Here is a 23,084-nt window from a genome sequence, read left to right on the forward strand (position 1 = left end):
GCTATACACGCATTCATTCATTCAGCCTTCCTGCCCCTGGGAGCTGGCGGTTAGTCTATTATACAGATGGATAAACAGTACAGAGAGGCTGAGTGGTTTGCCAAAGGTCAGAGAGGGTGATGGAGCCAACGCTAGGACCCAGGAGTGCTGACTGACAGTCCCCTGCTGTAACTGCTAGACCACAATCCCACCTAAAACAACAGCTGGGAGGGTGTGTGTCTGCCATCAGGGACCAACAAGTATCCTGCACCTAGAGGAAGTGTCCAGCCAAAGGGACTCCGTCACGTCAGGTCTGGCCCAAAATTTAGGCAGTGTAAAAACAAGCTCTTGCAACTGCAAAGCTTAAGATCAGACCCAGTGTTTAAAAGATTCAACTCCAACAGGAAGAGCTTTGGTGAACAGCTCTCTACAACATCCGCCACCCAACCATAATAGCAGTGCGGTACTGCAGGAGAGCCAGAAAGGGAAAGGGACTCGTCCGTATTTACTGCCCAACAGAAATGCAACCCACCCAGCTTAAACAGTGCATATGGGGATACTGATTATTCGATGCCTCCCACTCAATCACAGGCTCTAATGCTGTGGGTAAAGCACTTTGGACCCCACATGGGCCCCATCTCTTGCTTTAGGAATTTTTGCATGGACTCCAAGGGGAGAAGTGGGCCAGGTGTCTCTTCAGCTAGCAAGTGGCAATTTAAAAACAAGGCACAAACTGGCAGGGTTAGCTGGGCCAGATTTCCCTTTCAGCTGTTCTCTCACTGAAGAGCGAGACAAACAGACCAGAAGGCAGGGTGGAGCAGACAGAGGTCTCCAGCCAGCCGGGTTGTGGCCAAGCAGGAGATGATCAGGCATTGCAGAGCTGGTGAACACACACTCCCTCAGAGCCATCTGCAGAACCGCAGTACCAGCTTGCAGAGCCACAGCACCCCCGGCAAATGGGAATCAGAAGCGGGGCCCAGGTGCCATGGGTGGGGTGGAATTGGCCTGAGACAGAGAAAGCTAGCACTGCACTTGCCAACCACTTGGCTGGTTTTCCAGCATGTCCCTTTCTTAGTGAGTCACTCCTCATTTACTGCACTGAGGGGGCACCCCTGTTTACAAGGTGACAGCCAGAAGGTCACAAGTCCTGCATCTTACTGAGCACAGCTCAGAGTCCTGCCCAATTCAGAATGAAAACAGCAGTGGATGCTGGGAGCTGGCTTAACAGTCTGGGCTTGAGTCTGATAGCTAAAGAAATGAGGGTATTACTCATGGGCAAGGTCCCTGAGGAAGGGAGCAGCCCAGCCTGGATGTTAGCTCTGCAAACTCTAATGCCTTAGGGAAATGGCATCAGCTGGTGTGTCCTTCCCCAGCAGCCCAGAGCATTTCACTGCATAGCACCACTGGACGCTGCACACTAACCAAAGCCAGCAGAGGGAGCAAGAAAGGCATTAGCACTGGGTTCTGGTACCCCACCTTGTGACGCCGAGTGCCCTCATGATGCCCTCTGATCACATGCCACAGCTCCCCGGTAGAATGACACCAACCTGCCAGGCCCCATGGGTAAGGAAGCCAGCTGCATGGGGCTGTGAGCAGCCACGCATTCAAACACTGTTTCTTTTTCGATGGACTTGCCGCCAGACACACAACTCACTGGTATCTCTGGAGTCACAAGCGGTAACGTGGAAGGTTGGAATTAAACTTCAGAAGCAGGGCTAGCTCTCTGCTGCTGCTCTGCCTGCGTGAGCACTTGGCATGTGGTTAAACCCTCCAGGGGAGCACAGACCAGGAATCCTGCACGAGCCACCCTGTGAACTCTGCTTGGGACACTGGAGTAGGGCTGGCTATTTAGTCAGAGGTTACAACTACTCAGTCACAGCAACATTCATACTTTGCTCATCTATAAACACTAATTAACGAAGGTCTAGACCCTTGTGAGGTAGGCTGGAGGAAGCTGAAGCACATGGAGGTAAAGGGACTCGTCTCCAAGGTCACAGAGCAACCGATGGGAGAGCTGGGAACAGGATTCAGGAGTCCAACTCCCATTCTTCAGGACTGGCCACCATCCACACTGCCACAAGACAGGAAGTGTAAGAAACATTTCCTAATTTAAAAAGGCGACCTTTTTCTTACTTACCACATCTTCAATGGACCCCTGGTCATCCTTAAACTGCTCCTCCGCCAGCAGCAAGAGCACTAACCCTTTAATTCTGTGAATATACAAGATCATCTTAACCAGCTTGGCCTGATTGCCCGACACTGTGCAATCTACTGCTGCTAGACAGTCCATCCCAGTAGTTACTTGTGAAGGCAAACTGTTCTCTCTGCTCTTGGGAGAGCCTGGGCCTTCTGCAATGCCACTGCGTAGGCTCTCCTGGACTTCAGCAACAGGAAACTGGTTCCTACCACAATCTTCAGCAGGGAACTTCTTCCCCAACTGTACGGCACCGGGCAGAGGCTCCTGCCCAGAAGCGTCATCCCTGGTTGCTCCATCTCCTCTTTTGAAGGTTCTGTTTTGGCTGCTAGTGTCTTGACAGTCTACACTCGACAGATTGTCACGTTTGCTTGAGCGGCTTGTCGTCATCTTTTTGGAAGGACAGCAGGTGGAGTGGCTGCCACTGGCTGTGTGACGCCTCTGGAGGCTGCAGCATTCAGACTTCATCCGCTCACTAGTGTTAGAGCTGGTTACAGGTTCCGTAGTGCTTCGACCTTCCTGCCCCAGGGCACAAGGCTTTGGAAAGTCAGAGGACCCCAGGGCCGCACTTGTGTCTCGAGCGTGCTCTGCAGCGGGCAGTTTGGAACTGCTGGGCAGGGCTCCCAGCTCTCTCTGCAACAGAGGGGATGGTTTCAGCGGGGTAGAACTCAACACCGGGCTTTTGCTGCCTGGGCTGCTCAGTGCTCCATCTGGGGGATTCAGAGCATCTTTTGCTTTGGCAGCGCACCAGGCCTGTGGGGGGGGCTCTCTCACCACAAGGCCATGCTGGCCTCGGGCTTCATCAACCCGGGCTGAATCCAAGAATGCCCGTGAGTGGAGGGTGATCTTAGATCCTTTAGGGTTTGCTGGAGATGTGGGCAACCTAACAGGAGACAAGATTAGACACTCGGTTAACCAGTAAGTAGCAGTCACTTGGGGAATCGGGCCAGGAACGATCAGAAAAACAAACCACCGTCTCCTGTTCAAAACCTGATCCACCCTCCGTCGGAGATTAAATCCTGCCCCAGTAACGGAGGGGCTGGCTGATCTCATAGGCTGTGCCCACCTCGAACCTCTAGGATCCTCACTGTAAGGTTAGGTGGAGAGTGAGGGACTTGCAGAGCAGTACAGTCCCATCACCTGCCCTGGGAATGCGGCTGCCTTACACTCAAGCACAAAGCACAGAGGCTTCACTCAGAGCACAGTGGGCCGAGAGGTGACAGCACAGCCAGCCAGTCAGTCTGAGGTGGGGAGGTGGTTTTGCTTTACATAGAGTACAGCAGCAGAGAGCAGCTCAAGCCCTTTCCTCAGAGGGTGGAGTCCAGCCAGTTAGAGCTATCCAGCCCAACAAGCATCAGACGATGGTAGTTTTAACAACTCGACAGTACCCCCTTATTTGGGGCTCTTGTTATTCTTAGGGAAGATGGCAGCAGAAGCTAGTGAGCCCTGGCTCTGCAGTAGGATGGTCTCAGCTGCTGAGAAGACCCTTTGCTGCATCACAAATTCACTTCCTACCTAGTCATCCACTCTACTGGAAAGTCTCGGAGTGCTGTGGCTTCACCGTCCATTAGGGAAACTGGGAGAATGCAGACATCCTGAGGCAATGCGGGATCTGCGAGAGCAAAACCACACACAGACCCAGCGAGAATTAAAATGTTTGTACAGACACCAGATTCCATCAGTGCAAAGACCTCCTGGAGGAGGAGAGGAAGGTGGCCTCTGGCCAAGGCCTGCAGCCTGGTTGTGCAGGCTATGGCACAGGACTAACCAGGCAGCCTTTTCCTGATCACTTTAGCAAACAACACCAGGCACAGTTAAATACCCTGTTACTTTTTCTGACTGTCCCAGAGACACAGCAGAGGATGCGAGGAGAGGGCAGAGGAAGAGCTGTCTGACACGAGCTGGACATTCTCAGGTCTAACTCAACAAAGGGACTAAGGACAGAGTCAAGAAGTTACGAGTCGCTATTCAGAACTTGAACTCCTGCCTTATGCCCCAACCTTTACACACCCTCTGCTTTCATGTTTTTGTCACTGACCAAGTCAACACACACCACCGTGTGGGACTGAAGTTACAAACATCTGCTGTTAAGGAGTCCACAAAATTTGTGGGAGAACCTGCCCCTAGATGAGGAAATAGTGCCTAGATCCACCTCACGATACCCACTTAACACACTTTGTGGGGCAACTGTCCTACCCAAATGGATACACCTGGAACTTTAGCTGTGGCTTCAATGGAAGCAGCATGAAGATCTGCCCCGTGATGTTTTAATGGCAGTAGAGGGTAAAATCGGGCTCGCTGAGGGAAACCAGGCCCAGAAATGGCCGTATTCTCCTGCGATGCAGTTCCCCATTTACAGTGTGCGACTAGTGTGGCTTACCATGTTCCTGCAGCACCTCCCCACCTCCAGGTACGCTCTGAAAGTAAAACACACAGTTATCACTGGCCTACAGTAAGACTGTGTTCAACATTAGCCACCAGGCGCTCACACAGGCCCAATCCCAGGGGGATATTCCCACTGACTGCAGTGAACTCTGGATCAGGCCTTGATACTGTGCTAAGGCTACTCATGTTCTGCAGTGACTTACTCCTCAGGGAGCCATGCTGAGCTCAGTGGAGCTACCCAGGGAGCAAAATATGACACAAGATGCAGAAAAGTATCACAACCTAGCCCTGACTGTCTCTGCGTAAATATGGCAGGCACAGTCCTTGTTCATTCCCGGAACCAATGTCAAAGCAGATGCAACAGATGCTTTCCCAATCCAGTGGCGTAATGCAACTGCACACAGATCTGCAAGCATAACGCCTCTTGAACAAAGTATGAAGTTAGTAACAAACAGAAGAAGTAAACAAAGGGATTACACATGAACAGCAAACACTAAAGACAACTAAACAGTCAGTGTAACAGATCAATAAGATGCAGGGTAAGGTTAAGCGTTATTTTGATGCAAGAGCTGGGATACTCTCCTAAGAAGTTACTATACAGAACAAGTAATAGGTCTATTTATTGAATATATTTTTATAGATCAAATTGTGTTAGGCCACATGTTTACAATTCAGCAAAGGACATTTTCCAGGCTCCCATTATTATTTTAAGAACAATGGGTATGGAATTAGCAATGAGCATTTCCCCCTTGTTTCTTGGGAAGAAGAACTGAAATCACATAATAAGCATTTAATTTTTCAGCAAATGTAAGTGGTGGTGAAAGGTGATCTTTATGTTCATTCATTCTGCATGCTGCTAAACAGCAATCTTTGGCCAGATTAATCCCAGGGTGATTGATCATTTTTGGCATCTTGAAGAGAATTCAATAGCCAAAATATTGACAGGAAAAAAGCTCCCAAGAACAGCAGCACTGACTTGACTCCTGAGCGTGAACAGGAATTTTGAATTTCATTACACAGTAGAACCATTTAACATCAGCATGAAGTGTTGGCTGGATCTATGGTGCAAGTAACTCGCAGACTGGGTACTGATGCTGCTGGGCTTGCATTTAACAACATACCTTTTCTGCAGCTTCTGTTCCTTGAAGGAGAACCTTGGCAGTGAGAGCAGGTGGAAGCTGCGTGCTCACAATCCTAGCAGGGTGGAACACAAACACAACCAGCCATGAGCAGAGTCACTTGCTGAAGTTTAGGACCCCCTCCCTGTTAGTTCAATGGAGCAGGCAGATGCAGGATATCACTCAAACTGGGCAGCCACAGATGTTCAGAGCAGGGTTCCAGGTGCTGCTCAGACCGGTTTCATACCCATGCAGTCCCAGTAGGATCCAAAGCCTACACTGTATCAACTCTCCAGGGCTGTGGTTCTCACTCTCACAGCCCCAGTACACTCAGTGGGGGGGAGCTATGCTCTGCTCTTGCCCCACCCTGACAGCAGGTTCCAAACACAGACACCCCAGCTGAACCCAAGGGGTTTCATGGAACTGAAAAGAGGAACTGCATCACACACTGACAAGTATGTTCTGAGGTCAGACTAGCACCTCCAGGCAGCAGTAATGGCCCATGGATCTGTGAGGCCCTTAGACACTCCTGCCAGTCCCAGGGCACCTCCTGGAGACGAGTAAGGGGAAACCACGCTCCCCTGGCAAAGCACACAGGAACTCATTGCATTCCCACAAACACCTGTACAGGTCTGCATGCAGGGCCCAGATCCCAGTGCTGCTAGGATGTGCCTGTGAGCGGACAGAGCACTCTAGGTAATTACATACACAGTCCTACCCAGCACCCGCTGTGCTTCAAACCCGTGTCTGTTTGTCCCCTGCACTGAGGGCCTCCTCACATCGCATGACACACAGATGTTCCAGACAACTCCCTGTGGATTGACAGGCCATGGCAGAGGTTCCAGGACAAAACCAGACAAGACAATAGAGCAGGGGCTGCCTGCTCTTGGGGAACATTTTGTCTGGTGGGCAGGTGAGAGGATGGAGTATTTAATGTCAAGTACTATGGACAGATGGGCAGGGCAGCCCTTTAGGGATAGTCTGCTGTTACTGAACATTGGGTCAGTTCCACTCCAGATCAGCAAAAGCAAACTTGCCTGCTGGGTATTTACCATTCATTGGGGGCCTGGTTTTGGTGAGTGAAGAGTAACAGTGATCCAAGGCAAATAAAACCCAGTGCAGGCAAAGCCCTCGCCACTCCCACCGCAGAGCTGGGTATTGGTAGAGGAAAGGAGCATGAAAACCAGCACTACTGCAGTCGTGACACTGGCCTTTCCTGCAGGCACACAAGCAAGTCCAGAGAAAGGATCAGTCTGGTCCCTTCACTTATCCCCAGCAGAGATGCAGGTTCTGCAAGAGACTCTGCAGAGGGAATAGTCTGACTCAAACACAAGGCTCTCTCTCTGTGGCATTGGGGTGAGGCTTACGAGTTCCCAGGGGTCTCTTTGGGGATTCCTAGAAGATGTTGCAAGGAACTTGGTGGCCAAGTGGCCCAGAGTCTTTCTGGTTAGAGGAGTTTTGCACAAGAAAAGAGTTTCTGCCCATGAGAAAAATCAATATGCTGGAGAAGACGGAGGCACACGTCAGTGATGGGACCACCATGGGGAGTTCAAGGGCACCCAGGCTCTGTGCAACTCACACATGCCTGCAGGACACATCACATGAACATAAGACCGTTTCAAGCCAGACCTCCACTCCCATACGGGTTTTGCACTTGCAACAAGTTGCCTGGATGCTAAGAACTACAGACAAAACATCACCCCGTGTGATTTGCTGTGTGTGTGAAACCACTCCTATAAAAAGGATGACCTGGCTCCGAGATCATTCACTCGGACCTGGTCAGATGCACTCACGGCAAAGCAAGTCTCCACCTCTTGCCAGATGTGTCACTGACACATACGACACTGAGTGCTTCTGGTGAAGGACCTACTGACTTCTGTCACAAGGAAATGCCGGAAATCCCTAATCCCCTGGCTCTGCAGGATGTCCTCTCTCCCCAGAGGCTCTCTTTGCTCTGGCACAGTGCCACAGGTGTAGAGTCTTCAACTGTCTACAGATAATCTTTGGCTGAATAAAGCCAGCATTTCTCCTGGAGGATGCAGGCTCCCTTCTCCCGCATCCATTACAGTCAGTGTGGATAGTGTCGCCTGGCCAGCAAGGCAGTCATTTTAAGCAAACTCACTCATTATTGGCAAGGCAGGGGATGAGCAGGCTAAGAAAGGGGAAAGGATAATGCTGGTACATTTAATCAGGTGTAAGAGGCTTTTAAATGAGCATCTTGCAGACTGTGGCATTTGGAAAGCATTGCCTCTCGGAGATATGTCACCTACTGAGCAGGGGAACAGCAGCAACAGTTCATCCCAAAGGCTTTTAGTTGGGCCTGTCCCCCAGCCACCCTGAGTGGCACGTGAAAGGTATTTCTGTCACGTGATGTTTGTAATAAAACAGGCATCTAGATCAAGTGGACAGAGCATGCCAGGGAGTCAGGACACCTGGATTCTTTTCCCAGCTATGCCACTGTTAGCTTATTATTTAAAATGTACATTGTGGTAACACCTAAACGTTAACTGGGTTAGAACTTTATTGTGCGAGATGCTGTCCAAACATATAGGGAAAGTCCCTGCCTCAAAGAGCTCACTTGCTCTGAAACACTGAATATCTGTCCAAATGAGACTAAGGGAGTTGGGCACTCAGATCTCATTGAAATTCACTAGGAGCTAGGTGCCTGTTGAAACCCCAGGCTTAACCCCTCAGGGCCTCTGCTTCCCCAAGTATATTTGGGGATAACAATCTACCCAGTTAGAAAAATACCTGAAGATGGAGAGTGTATATAGTAAGTAATGTCCCCGTTAGTAACTGGAGGACAGATCTGGAAGTACAGCCGCTACCCTTCTCTGCTTCCTCTCCCCAAGGGAGCTTGGGAAAGCAGCACTGGACTGTACAGCCCAAGGAGGGGATTGCCTGCAGTCGACTCTGTCTGAGAGCTGACAATCACAGTGACTGCTTGGAAGTCCTTGACTACTCACTGGCCTTTGTAGAGGATGCAACCTGCCAACACTTGAGGTGAACGCTGGCAGGTCTGCAAGATGAGAGCTGCTTTCAGTAACAGCAGGGGGTCCACCTGTGCAGGGAGAGGAACACAATCAAAACCATCAAACTCCAGGGAATAATCCAAGGAGCAAACAGAACTATCTAGGGCACTTCTCAGTATAACAAACTAACTGAGTGCTGAAGCCTGCAGAGATCAGGAGAGTTACCTTGGTTTTGTCCAAGTTCCAAAGGGAATTGAAGATCTTGTGCAGGTCACTGGTGTTTTTCTGAATATGTTCAATGTACCTGTCCCACCGTGTGCTCAGCTCCTCCCAAGAAAACACCTGAAGTAGAAAGAATCCCCATGGTTAGACAACGCATGGCTGGAGTGGACACAGGATCCAGAGTGCTCAAGCTGGTTAGGTGTGACTAGTTCAGGGAAGCGTGTTTCTAAGCAGCAACTCTTCAATGAAGCTTCAGCCAAAACACTAAATGAAGATCAGGAACAGAATCCAGTCTGCCCAACAGCAAAAGCCCAGCCTGCAGAGGGTTTAATGTTGCTGGACGAGAGAGGGCAGACAGCACAGGCCAGATTCCATAGAAACCCTGCAGCTTAGCCCTCAATCTCAGTTGTCTGCACTGTGCTCTACATTACTGAAAACAGAGACCAGGTGGAGAAAGACCCCTCCAACCTGGGATGGGATGCTGAGAGCCTCACTAGACAGACAGAGGGAAGAGAGAGCTCGGACATCATCCAGCTCACCCTCGCAGTCCAGCGTGCAACATGGATGGCAGGAAGAGGACCGCACGTGACTTTCGGTTGCACCTTGGCATGCAGCAGCAGTTTGTCCTGGGGCAGGAAGTTGCCAGACTCTCTCTACATGCCTCTGGAATACTGCATTCAGGTCTGGGAACACCATTCCCAAATCTGAAGGCATCTAAGAGCCAGAAAGATATGCAGAAGCGAAGCAAGACTAGAGGAACAAAGAGTTAGATCTGCGTAGCTAGGCTAAGGGGAATGGAAACCACCTACCTGTTATTTGAGAGGCCTGAGTTCTAAGGAGCAATAGGAATGATGTACACTGGGGTGGAGACAGAATGGGGGAACAAGAGAAGGAGACTTCAGGCTGAACACAAGGAATCTTCCCATGAGGTCATATGTGGGGTCGTCTCCCAAGGGAAGCGGGAGGAGCCTCATCACTTGGGACGCTGATGACAACAACATAGGAAAGAGATTCTAGGCACTGATCTTGCCTTGTGGGGATGGTACCTAAGGACTTTCCCAGCTCGTGTTCCTGTGATCTCAGAGCTGCACTGGTGGCAGGCGGGCCAGAGGGAATATGCCAGCCTCCACATAACTGGGCAGGCCTCAGCCATTCCCAGAGAGGTCCATGCCCTCATCCTGATCAGGGAGAGACACCCAACACAGTTAATCAGCAATTACCATGTAAGCATGACACACTGGTCCATTGTAAAATCTGAAGAGTCCGATCAGTAGATCCAGAAATTGTCCACAGCTGACATCAGGGAGTTCAATGGTACAGCCCAGCACCTTCAACACACAAGGTTACAGAAAAAAAGGTTCCTGAAGCAGCCAGGTGATGGGAGATGTGAACAGCTGCTGTACTCCCCAAAACTCAGTTTGGGAAGCCCCATAAGTAGCCATATGTCTGGGGAAAGCAAGGGGGGTCCCTGTCAGCAGAGGTAGAAAGCCAGAGCTGAAGACACATACTACCCATTCCCTCACAATCTCAGGGGCCTGACCTCTAGTTTAATGTTTAAAATGGCCGAGAACATCTTCCCCAAACGGAATACTTCAAGGCTCAGTTCGCTAGTTAATGAACTCGAGAAGAAGGTTTCCACTTCCTCCACCAGGGAACAAGGCAGTGCACCAAACTTTTGAGAATCCATGAAAGTAACTAGACTGTTGGGGGGGCTTTGGGGGTGGGTTCTGCCTGTTCGGGAGAGCTTCCTGCAGCGGGGCTTTACCCCACCTGAGTGGGACTGCCCACTGAACGAGCTGAGAACAAGCCAGTTCTCAGAGCATGTGAACACATCACATCAGAGAAACCAGATATGCCCCTAAAACGAGAAGTCCACCATCACTGCCAATGAGCTTTGCAGCAGGGAACGAGCATCCCAGCGCTTTGTTACAAGCTACATTCCACAGAGCTCTGTTTTCAGCTAGTTCACAAATCCTCTCTAGCTGTTGAATCCTATAGTTGCAGGTCTCAGCTGAATGCTGCCAGGTCATTGCCACTAGCACCCTAAGATAGGGGTGGGGAAACTACGACCCATGGCCGGATCTGGCCCGTCAGGGCTTTGGATCCGGCCCACGGGATTGCCCCCCATGGTGCCGCAGGCCCTGCACCGCTCTCAGAAGTGGCCAACACCACGTCCCTGGAGGCCGGGGGGGGGAGGGGCGCACGACAGCAGGGGGGAGAAGAAGAGGGCTCTGTGCATTGCCCTTGCCTCAAGGCACCGCCCCCCTCAGCTCCCACTGGCTGAGAATGGGGAACTGTGGCCAATGGGAACTTCGGGGGAGGTACCTGGAGGTGTGGCAAGGGCAGTGCGCGGAGCCCTGTGCCTGCCCCTGCCCCCACGCCCCCCCAGGGATTGTGCAGAGACATGGTGCTGGCCACTTCCCAGAGTGGCGCTATGTGGGGCCAGGGAAGGCATGCAGGGAGCCTGCCCTGGCCCCCGTGCGCACCGCTGCCACCCCGGAGCCACTTTAGGTAAGCGGCGCCAGGCCGGAGCCTGAACCCCTCCTGCAGCCCGCCTCCCAACTCCCTGCCTAAGCCCCCTGTCTGCACCTCACACCCCTCCTGCACCCTAACAGGCTGCCCTGAGCTCCCTCCCGCAGTCCGCACCCCTCCTGCACCCCAACCCCCTTCCCTGAGCCCCCTCATACACCCCACACCCCTCCTCTGCCCCAATCCCTTGCCCCAAGCCCGCTCTTGCACACTGTACCCCCTCCCGCACTCCCTCCCGCAACCCAACCCCCTGTCCTGGCCCTGCATACAATTTCCCCACCCAGATGTGGCCCTCGACCCAAAAAGTTTGCCCACCCCTGCCCTAAGAACATAAGAGTGGCCATACTAGGCCAGACCAAAGGTCCATCTAGCCCAATATCCTGTCTTCCGACAGTGGCCACTGCTAGGTGCCCCAGAGGGAATGAACAGAACAGGTTATCATCAAGTGATCCCTTCCCTGTTGTCCATTCCCAGCTTCTGGCAAAGAGGCTAGAGACACCATCCCTGCCCATCCTGGCTAATAGCCATTGCTGGACCTATCAAACAATACAAGTATTTAGTTTGATACAATAGTAGATACTTTCTCTTACTATTCGAGCTCCTCATGTGCCTCCTGTTTGTTGCAACTCACCCAGAGATACTCGCCATCCACCCTTACTGCAAACTTGAGCTTTCTCAGCCGAATGAGACTTGGGGGAGCACTGGAGATCTCCGTTATGCAACGCACCACTCCAGCAATCTGTCCACAGAGCAGTTCCTGCTGGTCAAGGAGAGTCTGTGAGAGGAGGAGGAGGGAAGAGTGAATTTTGCAGCATTCCTGGCAAGCTGGAAAGGCACCACATTTACATGGCAGCAGGATGGAACTGGTGATGATAAAGTAACCGACAGTGTTTACTACACTATATGGAACAAAGGCTTGATAATGCCATGCACAATGTGCTGACTTTTCATCCCAGTCACTGAGACTGAAGTCTTATTTAAGCACAAGTAACCCTACCAAGAGAACAAGAAGAATTAGCCGTCTTATCCCTAGGGGATATTTGTCCATATCACCACCACAGAATGTGGCATTATGGAGAGGCCCATAACCAAAATAGCAGAGTGCTAAAGAACAGCATAAGGTGGGCTGCACAGAGCCATATAGGGTACATCTATACTGCGATAAAATCCAGTGGCTCTGAGTCTTAGATCCTGAGTGAGCTGGCTCGGACTGCGGGGCTAAAAACAGCCATGTAGACACTCGGGCTGAAGCCTGGGCTCGGAGACCCACCCCCACCCCCCCCGGTCCCTGGGTTTCGGAACCCAGGCTCCCGCCTCAGCCCCATGAGCCCGAGTCAGCTGACCGAGGCCAGCTGCGGCCATGTCCTGGTCTGTTACTGCACTGAAGGTGCACCCATGGGAGCCTAAGGCTGGAAAACAAGGAGTGCTGTGGATCAAGACTGAGATATGTTGGCAGAGCTGAACCATACATGGCTCTAATTAGGTGCCTTAAAAATACAAAGAAAAATAGACACTTTTATAAACATCAAAGTAACAAATTTAACCAAATCCTGCTATTTGCAAGCCCCACCATTCCAAGAACAGAAGGTTGGCTTTGCATGTACTTTATATATAAAATTGTGTGCAGACAGACAATTGAGGGGGAAAGCAGGCATTACCTGAGCGGGATAAAAGTAGCAAATGCCAGCTCTTGTGGGATCCCCTTCTTCCTTTACCTTTGAACCATCATAAAGGAAAAAGTAGTTCCACCTGCAAAACCAAAGTATTGACACAATGGAAAATGTTTGCTGTTCCCAGCCAAGTCAAAATGATATTTCTTCCCACCCCCCAATTCTCTCAAGCAGAGCTCTGCTATTTATGGTGCAATACACAAGTGTTTAAAGAACCAGGAATGGCAGACGTACATCATTCCTGCATGCAGCCTCACCCACTGATTTTGGAGATGGAATCAGGGTGGAGAAGGAAGACTCCAAGGATCTGGGCTATTAAACTCTCCCAACTTTCTGGGTTTAAAACAGATGAAAGTAAACCCGTGGCTAAGCCTAGAGGAGAAGGATCACAAATCCATGCCTATTTTCCAAGTCTGATAGCACAGAGCATTTATCACTATGTATTTGGGAAAAATTCTCAACTACACGCAGCTTGGACTGGTTTCCAATAGCTTCATGGGCTCTTGGTTCATGTTGAACCTACTCCACATGTGCAAAAAAGCATGTAAAATGGGAGGTTCCTCCTGACCAGTGATGGTCTTAACAGTTTTGGGTCCTTACTGATTTACTAGACAACTTTTAGCTACTGTTTTCATTGTAGGCTGCATGTTCCAGTCATAAACTTTGTTCATAATAGACCGCAAGCAGGAGTGCTACAAAGAGTGCTAACTAAACCACATGAAGTCTGGAACAAGAGGACTGCACAATTCAAAAGGTGAAGCTAAAGGACACAAGTTATTCTCCACCAAACTTGGGCTCTCAGAGCATTCCTGAGCATTTCTGGAATGCCCCACCAGTGAGATAGCAAAGTTGGTAGGGCATTGCCTTAGGAATCAAATCTCAATTCTATCTTTGCCTCTATCACAGATGCCCTATGACGCCTGAGGCCAGTTATTTAATCTCTCTGCCTCAGTTTCCCACCTGTACAATGGGGACAATTATGTCCCTGTGAGGATAAAATTAATCAACGTTTATGTGGCATTCACATATTACTGGGACAAGCACCTTAGAGCCCACAATTCATAGCTTGCAACCCTGCAGCAACTCGCCAGAGACTGGGGGATTCTTGTACCAACACCTTAGGGAGTCTCTCTCCAGTTCCGATGCCACGGGGGCACTATACAGGGCTCAAACGTGCTAAGATGATGTGCATGCACATCTGTTGGCATGTTGCTGAGAGGCCCATTCTGTCCTCCGTGTCAGTCATGCAACATTCCCTTGCAGCTCTAGAACCTGCACAATGAGTGCTACTCACCAAGAAGCTGAGTTAGGTTCTGATAAAATGGGGCTGGCCATTTACATCAGATTATCTTAATCATGTCTTCTCGTCCTCAGGAGCGGTTTCTCCTCCAAAGCAAGTGATGCAAACAGCTCATTTTTTTCAGCAGTAAATGTATTGTTCCACAAACGCAGACTGTGGAGACTTCAGTGGGGTTTGGCTTTAGGTGATGAATATACTGGAGATTTTGTTCAAATACTGATGTCAGTAGTGATCCTCGTGGCTTATTTTCATGAAGAGTAAATCCACCAAAGTGCCTTCATTTTGGAGGTTTATCCCACAACAGCTACATGGAAACTTTGCAGAGCCTAGGCAATATTAAAGTCTCTGCAAAACTTGTGTTAATCAATTCTGAGACTGAACCAACAAAGCTACCTTATGAAAATTTTCCAAACATGAGGAAAACCATCTTAGTGCCTGCAATGAATCAGAAAGCTACAGAAAGCATGAATATGGTCATCAGAAACAAAGAGCTACAGTAAGCAGATCTCAAGACTCTACACTGGTTCTTTCAAGTTTATTATTTAGTATTTAAGTGGCTATCTGTTCAAAAAGTCATCACTACACAGAAATTACTCTCACAGGAGCTCCCATTTAGGGATCTTCTGCTGAAGATACAGTTCCTTGACTAAGTCCTTGCTTTTGTGATACAAAGCTGAATGGTTTTCTGTGGTCTCCAGTGTTGATTGTTGCTCTTCTAATCCTAGAGTAAAGAATGAATGGATTAATGCTTGGATGCCTTTGCTCGACTGACCCGTGATCTTACAGACAGCAGCTGACAAGCATTCAACAACAGAACTAACTTGTGCATGAGTGAGACATGGGACAGAAACAAGCCTTCCATTTAAACAGCAAAGTTACATTTAATATGCTTGGAATATCATCTGGTTATTTCCGGGCTTAATCATGCATGTTGCTGACAATCAGACAGAAAAGCTCCTAACAGAAATGCAAAGAGCTAGGAAAACGATGGATCAGCTAATCTAAGGGCTGCACTCACTGGTCACTTAATTGAACCAAATTTGATTTTCCACCTTAACAACAGGAACATAGGGATTGATTTGACAGAGCAGAGCAGAGCAGATCAATCACGGCCCATCTGGCTTGCTACCTTGTGTACAGCAGTAGCCAGGATCCGATTCAGAGCAAAGCCTGCTCACAGGAGAAGGTTCGTCCCAACTCCCGTTAGTTAGCGGCTGCCCCTCATTACCGCCTCTCAGCCACGGGCCGGGCCGGGCCTCGTGCCCGAGGCGCGCAAGGGAAGTGGCGCGGCCCGGACCCTGCCCCCGCAGGCGCCCCGACGACCAGTCCCCGGCCCCGCAGGGCGCTCCGGGAGCGGAACGGCGTTCACCGAACGGGGACCCGGCCGGGACAGGGCGAACGCCCCGGGCGCTCCCGCGAGGCCCCCCCGGGCCCGGCCCCCGGCCGCCGCAGAGCCGGGGCGCGCGGTCACAGCGAGTCTCGAGGCCGCCGGGTTCCCAAGGGAACGAGAGGGGGGTGGGGGGGGCGCTGACCCGGCCCCGGCCCGGGCCGCATTAGCCCCGCTGCTGCTCCAGTCTCCGCGCCGCGTCCCGCTCTCCCGCCCCGCAGGGGTCCGGGCCCCACCCCCCGGAGCCGCCCGCGAGCCCCGCAGCGCCCAGCACCTACCTGAGCGAAGCCACTTCCGGGGCTGGGCCCGCCGATCACATGATGCCGGCACGTGACCGCCCCGCCCCTACGGGCCGCGGGCAGGGACAGCTGTGCCCCGCCCCCTCGGGCCGGCAGGCATGGAGCAGGCCGGGCCCTGGCGCTGCGCGGGCCGCCTAAGGCGAGGCCGGGCCCGCGGGCAGCGCGCGTGGCCGGGGGGCGAGGCCGGGCACAGCGGGGCGGTGCAGCGCCGGCTCCGGGAGGCCCGGTGAGTGCGGGGCCGAACCCGGGTCATCAGCGGCCCCGGAACCCTTCCCCCGCCGTGGGGTGGCGTGTCCCGCCCCCGGGCCGGCCCCCCCGCCCCCCATCCCGGGCTCCGGCCCCGCCCCCGGGACGACCCCCCCCCCAATATCCCGGGCTCCGGCCCCGCCCCCGGGCCGGCCCCCCCGCCCCCCATCCCGGGCTCCGGCCCCGCCCCCGGGCCGACCCCCCCCCCCAATATCCCGGGCTCCGGCCCCGCCCCCGGGCCGACCCCCCCGCCCCCCATCCGGGCTCCGGGCCGGCCCCCCCGCCCCCCATCCCGGGCTCCGGCCCCGCCCCCGGGCCGACCCCCCCCAATATCCCGGGCTCCGGCCCCGCCCCCGGGCCGGCCCCCCCGCCCCCCATCCCGGGCTCCGGGCCGGCCCCCCCGCCCCCCATCCCGGGCTCCGGCCCCCCCGCCCCCCATCCCGGGCTCCGGCCCCGCCCCCGGGCCGACCCCCCCGCCCCCCATCCGGGCTCCGGCCCCGCCCCCGGGCCGACCCCCCCCCCCAATATCCCGGGCTCCGGCCCCGCCCCCGGGCCGGCCCCCCCGCCCCCCATCCCGGGCTCCGGGCCGGCCCCCCCGCCCCCCATCCCGGGCTCCGGGCCGGCCCCCCCGCCCCCCATCCCGGGCTCCGGCCCCGCCCCCGGGCCGACCCCCCCGCCCCCCATCCGGGCTCCGGCCCCGCCCCCGGGCCGACCCCCCCCCCCAATATCCCGGGCTCCGGCCCCGCCCCCGGGCCGGCCCCCCCGCCCCCCATCCCGGGCTCCGGGCCGGCCCCCCCGCCCCCCATCCCGGGCTCCGGCCCCGCCCCCGGGCCGACCCCCCCGCCCCCCATCCGGGCTCCGGCCCCGCCCCCGGGCCGACCCCCCCGCCCCCCATCCGGGCTCCGGCCCCGCCCCCGGGCCGAACCCCCCCCCAATATCCCGGGCTCCGGCCCCGCCCCCGGGCCGAACCCCCCCCCAATATCCCGGGCTCCGGCCCCGCCCCCGGGCCGAACCCCCCCCCAATATCCCGGGCTCCGGCCCCGCCCCCGGGCCGACCCCCCCCCCCAATATCCCGGGCTCCGGCCCCGCCCCCGGGCCGGCCCCCCCCGCCCCCCATCCCGGGCTCCGGCCCCGCCCCCGGGCCGACCCCCCCCCCCAATATCCCGGGCTCCCGGGCCGACCCCCCCGCCCCCCATCCGGGCTCCGGGCCGGCCCCCCCGCCCCCCATCCCGGGCTCCGGCCCCGCCCCCGGGCCGACCCCCCCCCCCAATATCCCGGGCTCCGGCCCCGCCCCCGGGCCGGCCCCCCCGCCCCCCATCCCGGGCTCCGGCCCCGCCCCCGGGCCGACCCCCCCCCCAATATCCCGGGCTCCGGCCCCGCCCCCGGGCCGACCCCCCCGCCCCCCATCCCGGGCTCCGGCCCGACCCCCCCGACCCCCATCCCGGGCTCCGGCCCCGCCCCCGGGCCGACCCCCCCGCCCCCCATCCCGGGCTCCGGGCCGACCCCCCCGCCCCCCATCCCGGGCTCCGGCCCCGCCCCCGGGCCGACCCCCCCCCCCCCCAATATCCCGGGCTCCGGCCCCGCCCCCGGGCCGACCCCCCCCCCAATATCCCGGGCTCCGGCCCCGCCCCCGGGCCGAACCCCCCCCCAATATCCCGGGCTCCGGCCCCGCCCCCGGGCCGACCCCCCCGCCCCCCATCCCGGGCTCCGGCCCCGCCCCCCCGCCCCCCATCCCGGGCTCCGGCCCCGCCCCCGGGCCGACCCCCCCCCAATATCCCGGGCTCCGGCCCCGCCCCCGGGCCGACCCCCCCCCCAATATCCCGGGCTCCGGCCCCGCCCCCGGGCCGACCCCCCCGCCCCCCATCCGGGCTCCGGCCCCGCCCCCGGGCCGACCCCCCCCCCCAATATCCCGGGCTCCGGCCCCGCCCCCGGGCCGACCCCCCCGCCCCCCATCCGGGCTCCGGGCCGGCCCCCCCCCCCCAATATCCCGGGCTCCGGCCCCGCCCCCGGGCCGACCCCCCCCCCAATATCCCGGGCTCCGGCCCCGCCCCCGGGCCGGCCCCCCCCCAATATCCCGGGCTCCGGCCCCGCCCCCGGGCCGACCCCCCCCCCCAATATCCCGGGCTCCGGCCCCGCCCCCGGGCCGACCCCCCCGCCCCCCATCCGGGCTCCGGCCCCGCCCCCGGGCCGACCCTCCCCCCAATATCCCGGGCTCCGGCCCCGCCCCCGGGCCGGCCCCCCCCCAATATTCCGGGCTCCGGCCCCGCCCCCGGGCCGAACCCCCCCCAATATCCCGGGCTCCGGCCCCGCCCCCGGGCCGGCCCCCCCCGCCCCCCATCCCGGGCTCCGGCCCCGCCCCCGGGCCGACCCCCCCCGCAATATCCCGGGCTCCGGCCCCGCCCCCGGGCCGACCCCCCCCGCAATATCCCGGGCTCCGGCCCCGCCCCCGGGCCGACCCCCCCCCAATATCCCGGGCTACGGCCCCGCCCCCGGGCCGACCCCCCATCCCGGGCTGCTGCCCCCCCATCCTGGGCCAATCCCCCCCGCCCCCCATCCCGGGCTCCGGCCCCGCCCCCGGGCCGACCCCCCCCTGCCCCCCATCCCGGGCTCCGGCCCCGCCCCCGGGCCGACCCCCCCCCCCAATATCCCGGGCTCCGGCCCCGCCCCAGGGCCGACCCCCCATCCCGGGCTGCTGCCCCCCCATCCTGGGCCAATCCCCCCCCTCCACATCCCGGGCTTCGGCCCCGCCCCCGAGCCGACCCCCCCATCCCGGGCTGCTGCCCCGCCCCCGAGCCGACCCCCCCATCCCGGGCTGCTGCCCCGCCCCCGGGCCGAACCCCCTCCGCCCCCCCATCCCGGGCTCCGGGCCGACCCCCCCCCCCCGCATCCCGGGCTCCGGCCCCGCCCCCGGGCCGACCCCCCCCAATATCCCGGGCTGCTGCCCCGCCCCCGGGCCGACCACCCCCGCATCCCGGGCTCCGGCCCCGCCCCTGGGCCGACCCCCCCACAATATCCCGGGCTCCGGCCCCGCCCCTGGGCCATGCAGCCCTTCCTCTGCCCCGGGACAGACCCCACCCCAGACTCCCCCGGCGGGGACCCCCCTCCTCCGCACACTCCCTGCACAGCGGCCCCCCAGGCACACAGGGGGGTCCCCGCCAGCTCAGCCTGAATCTCCCTTCACCCCGCGGCCCAGGCCTGGCCCCCCTGCCCCGCATGGCCGCCCCCTGCCCCCGCCGCGAGGTGACCGCTGCGTTTCCCGTCCCCAGCGAAGAGCTGCTGAGCTCCCCGTTCTGGGCCCGCAGTCAGAGTAAGTAGAAGCCGCTGGCTGGCCCGGCTCTCGCACTGCCTGGTGCGGGGTTCGCTGGCTGGCGAGAACACGCTGCCGCGGGAACTGCTGGCTGAACGGGGAGAGCAGGCCAGGGCTCCCTCCCGCCCCAAGCCCGCCGCTGGCTGCTCTGATGGGGTGGCCCCCGGAGCATGGGAGATGGCTCGGGTGCGATTGGCCTGGTGGTGACACGGGGCGGAAGCAGGACCAGTCGGAGTGACTGAGCCCGGGCCCTACTTACTGCTGCTTTGCCTTGCCCCTGCCCTTCCTGTCTGACTCTGTCATCTGTGGGGTCACTTCTGAATTTAGCCCACAAGCTCTGCGGGCCAGGGTCTGTAACTTGCCTCATTGGCGTGAAGTGCCTACCGTGCTTTTGGCTGCCCCGTAATAATAAAACATGGACGCAACTGAGAAGCCAAAGCGATACCGCCTTTATCCCAAGCGTAAGGTTCACCATAGACATGATTTTAAAGAGCTGGAGATGAGCAAAGGGACTAAAAGCATGATAAATGCCCCCCCAATGGGATTAAACACCATTTGCAAAATATTCTGTTCTAAAGTTATTGCTTGTGGCTCTATTCTGCATCTGCTCTTACAGGGATGTTCAGAGCTGTGCTAACATACCCACTGATTCAAACTGTTTTGGGTTGGGAAATTATAGGGGTTTTCCCCACTTGCTGCCCATCCATCTATTTTGTGCCCTACTTCCCGAACAGCGAATCACACCAGTATCCTTTCTACCAGGGAGAACTGGGCTGGTCCCAGCAGAGCAGCGAGTGGGGCTTCCTTCAGGAACAGAGTATGCTGCCTCTGCGGCAAATGTGAGATTGAAAGATGTACACTAGAACAGGAAAGATGTACAGAAAGATGTACAGTAGAACAGGAAGACCATATAAGCACATCTCCGACATCTGCATTTCTGATGCCTGCCTGACCTTCACTTTCTCTAGGAGCCATCCAAGAATCCCTCAGCAAATGCGTAGAGCAAGGGGAAAAAACACCAGGCTCTCTGTCAGAAGTCCTGTGTTCATTTGAAAACCTACAACTTGAACCATCCCATCAGTCAGTTATGGAAGCCAGTTCGCATTCAGGAGAGCCAGCTTGCAAAAGGGGCCACTTGCGGTGTGTATGTTATGGCATTGGAAACTTTTCCTCTTGTGTCATTTCTCGATACCAGTTAGCATTCTTGCTTCTGTTACTGGAGAAGTTACAGGTAAGAACTATACCGTATGTTTAAATAGCTGGGTACTTGTCCCTGTAACTTCTAACACTTTTTCTTTCTTGCAGGTTCCCCAAAGTCAGTGCTACATTTTTGATCCTTTATTTTCCGAATTGGAAATTGAAGTTCTCAATGAGCTTGGTGTAACAGTTGTCCTGGAGAATGAGGTAAGGTGGATTAAGGCTGGGATCTTTAAAATGTAAGTAACATGTTTACCCCATGAACAGAAAAAGGAGCACTCCAGAGAAATCAAAACAGTCAAACCTACATGTGCCTTTGATGTGGACGTATTGCAGGGTTTTTGCCTTTCACTTAATTCTCGTCTGGTCAACGCAGAGTTTCTCGTGTAGCCCTTTTATGGCTCTGATAGAGGGAGTAAGTGTCACGTTTTAGTTATGCAGCAGTCTGCTGTAGCACTTCTGTGAAACGGGCATGTTTCCCATGGCACCAACTTTGCCCTGGGAGATGGGTTGGAACGTTAAGCCAGCCAAGAAATGTGCTGGGCTTAAACAATGCTGGGCACTTTTAAATGGCCTTTGGAGTGCCACGGCATGGGCCCTAGGGCTTACAGAACCAGGGAAGCTGATTGTGAGTAATCTTAAGGAATGCTGTTTATCTGCAGGAGGGAAAACACCACATTCATGAATTCACCATCTTTTATATGATCCACTGTGGAAAAGCTTTGTATAACAATCTGCTCTGGAGTAACTGGTCTGTAGATGCGCTATCCAAAATGATCATTATTGGGAACAGTTTTAAAGGGATTGAGGAAAGGTAGGTACCCAAAAATGATTAATGTCCTCACATCTAAGGCAGAATTTCATTCACTAACTCTCACTACAGCAGTAATCTTTTATGCTTACCTGCTTCTGTGATACCTTCACGAATGCTGGAGGAGCTGTCTTTTCATGCAGAACTTAAAATCATCAGCACAAATGTCTTCTGCACTTTAAAGTTTTAAGGTTCACTCTATCAACAAAGCTTTGACTTGCTGCCAAGTCTGTGGCCTTTTAGATGAGATTGTGTCAATTAAATTTCCATGCACATTGCTTTGCGGATTACAGCAATGCTGAGGTGAGAGGCTCTTTTCTGTAGAGCAGTGACAATTTGGGAGGCTTCTAGCTTCCTGTTCTTGAGTCTGGGCTAGGTGAAGATCTGAATGTTTATACATTTCACTTTTCTGCTTGTGGACAGGCACAGCTGGGAAAGATTAATATGTATCTGTGATTGAAACCAGAACCAGAAGTGTTGTTATAAACCAGTTTTAGCCACAGAGAGCTAAACCTTGCTCCTCTGGCTCAGGGGATATGGCCATTGATTCAACTGGAACAGAACTAGGCTTCAGTGTGTGCATGAACAGGCTCCTCCATTGAAGTCAGAGTGTCTACACTGTACCTCGGAACAGACAGTTTTGCAAGATCCAAGCAGCATCTCAAAGGCAGATAAAGAAATTGTTTATCCTACTATTACATTACCTCAACCTTCCCAATTGGAGTTGCTAGATGTCTAGACCACTCCTTTGTTACTCCTCACAGTGGAAAGGTTATGGGCTAAGATCACCTGCTGGAGAGCAAGACCATGCTCTTGTAAACTTGTGACATGTCACTTCTGAACACCCAACCTCTGCTGTATTGCTGACTTTCTCTGTGACGCTGTCCTTTTTCTCTCTCCATACTCCTGTAATGCCTGAGCAGACCTCAGAATAACTTGTGTTCATTAAAAACCAATATTTAAATGTGGTTGAAATTGCCCCTTGTACAAGCCCAGTTGCTTTTTCTAGTTTTTACATGTGCATAGAAATAAGTAGTGAGGTAGACTCCATCTTTCTAAATCTAAGCCTGATGCTAAGGGCTGCGTCTGTGCTTTCCTTGGAATAGACATTTTGTATGTTCTGTACAACTTCAGCCTTGTGTGTTAACGAACTTCATTTTGTCTCTTAATACAACATGCTTCCAAAACACACATCAACAGTAAAGTCAATTGGTTCCAGTACTAATGTTTGTCTTTGTTTCTAGGTTGGTGGCAAGAATATTAGAGCGAGATTATTTGTACATAGCAAAGGTACAGATTACTATTTTAAGAAACATGAATGTATTGTAGTGGATAGTCACCTCAGTCTCTAGCTATTGATGATAAATTAATGAGAACAATTACATAAGCAAATGTGATTTTTGTAATAGTCCCTTTTGTTGGTTCTCGCATGCCAGAACAGTGGTTTTCAACCTGTGGTGGTCCACAG

At 55.3% G+C, this 23,084-nt stretch overlaps 2 protein-coding genes across 10 annotated transcripts in view; one reads left to right on the forward strand and one right to left on the reverse strand.

Annotated features, from left to right (window-relative positions):
• The window catches only part of HPS4 (HPS4 biogenesis of lysosomal organelles complex 3 subunit 2), a 27,238-nt gene extending 11,111 nt beyond the window's left edge, over positions 1 to 16,127 (reverse strand). Inside the window, exons 1-12 of one of the 4 annotated variants that reach the window (XM_078848937.1) lie at positions 16,035 to 16,127; positions 14,364 to 15,090; positions 13,058 to 13,148; positions 12,031 to 12,174; positions 10,091 to 10,198; positions 8,874 to 8,990; positions 8,643 to 8,737; positions 5,680 to 5,752; positions 4,554 to 4,590; positions 3,689 to 3,785; positions 2,948 to 3,056; positions 2,117 to 2,806 (exon numbers count right to left, since the gene is read on the reverse strand). In XM_078848937.1, the coding sequence (XP_078705063.1) occupies positions 2,117 to 2,806; positions 2,948 to 3,056; positions 3,689 to 3,785; positions 4,554 to 4,590; positions 5,680 to 5,752; positions 8,643 to 8,737; positions 8,874 to 8,990; positions 10,091 to 10,198; positions 12,031 to 12,174; positions 13,058 to 13,148; positions 14,364 to 14,404 (1,602 nt within the window). In that variant the 5' untranslated portion in view covers positions 14,405 to 15,090; positions 16,035 to 16,127. The other 3 variants (XM_078848936.1, XM_073312644.2, XM_073312643.2) reach the window with 3 other exon arrangements.
• The window catches only part of LOC140898606 (aspartate beta-hydroxylase domain-containing protein 2), a 49,120-nt gene that overhangs the window by 25,286 nt on the left and 750 nt on the right, over positions 1 to 23,084 (forward strand). The window contains exons 1-6 of one of the 6 annotated variants that reach the window (XM_073312655.2): positions 16,133 to 16,281; positions 19,568 to 19,608; positions 20,577 to 20,839; positions 20,914 to 21,012; positions 21,468 to 21,619; positions 22,861 to 22,906. In XM_073312655.2, coding sequence (XP_073168756.1) covers positions 16,154 to 16,281; positions 19,568 to 19,608; positions 20,577 to 20,839; positions 20,914 to 21,012; positions 21,468 to 21,619; positions 22,861 to 22,906 — 729 coding nt within the window. In that variant the 5' untranslated portion in view covers positions 16,133 to 16,153. Of the gene's footprint in view, positions 1 to 16,132; positions 16,282 to 19,567; positions 19,609 to 20,576; positions 20,840 to 20,913; positions 21,013 to 21,467; positions 21,620 to 22,039; positions 22,909 to 23,084 lie in introns of those variants that run through there. The other 5 variants (XM_078848939.1, XM_078848938.1, XR_013634723.1 and 2 more) reach the window with 5 other exon arrangements.

Source organism: Lepidochelys kempii, chromosome 15, assembly GCF_965140285.1.
Source record: "Lepidochelys kempii isolate rLepKem1 chromosome 15, rLepKem1.hap1, whole genome shotgun sequence".
Taxonomy (NCBI): Eukaryota; Metazoa; Chordata; order Testudines; family Cheloniidae; genus Lepidochelys; species Lepidochelys kempii.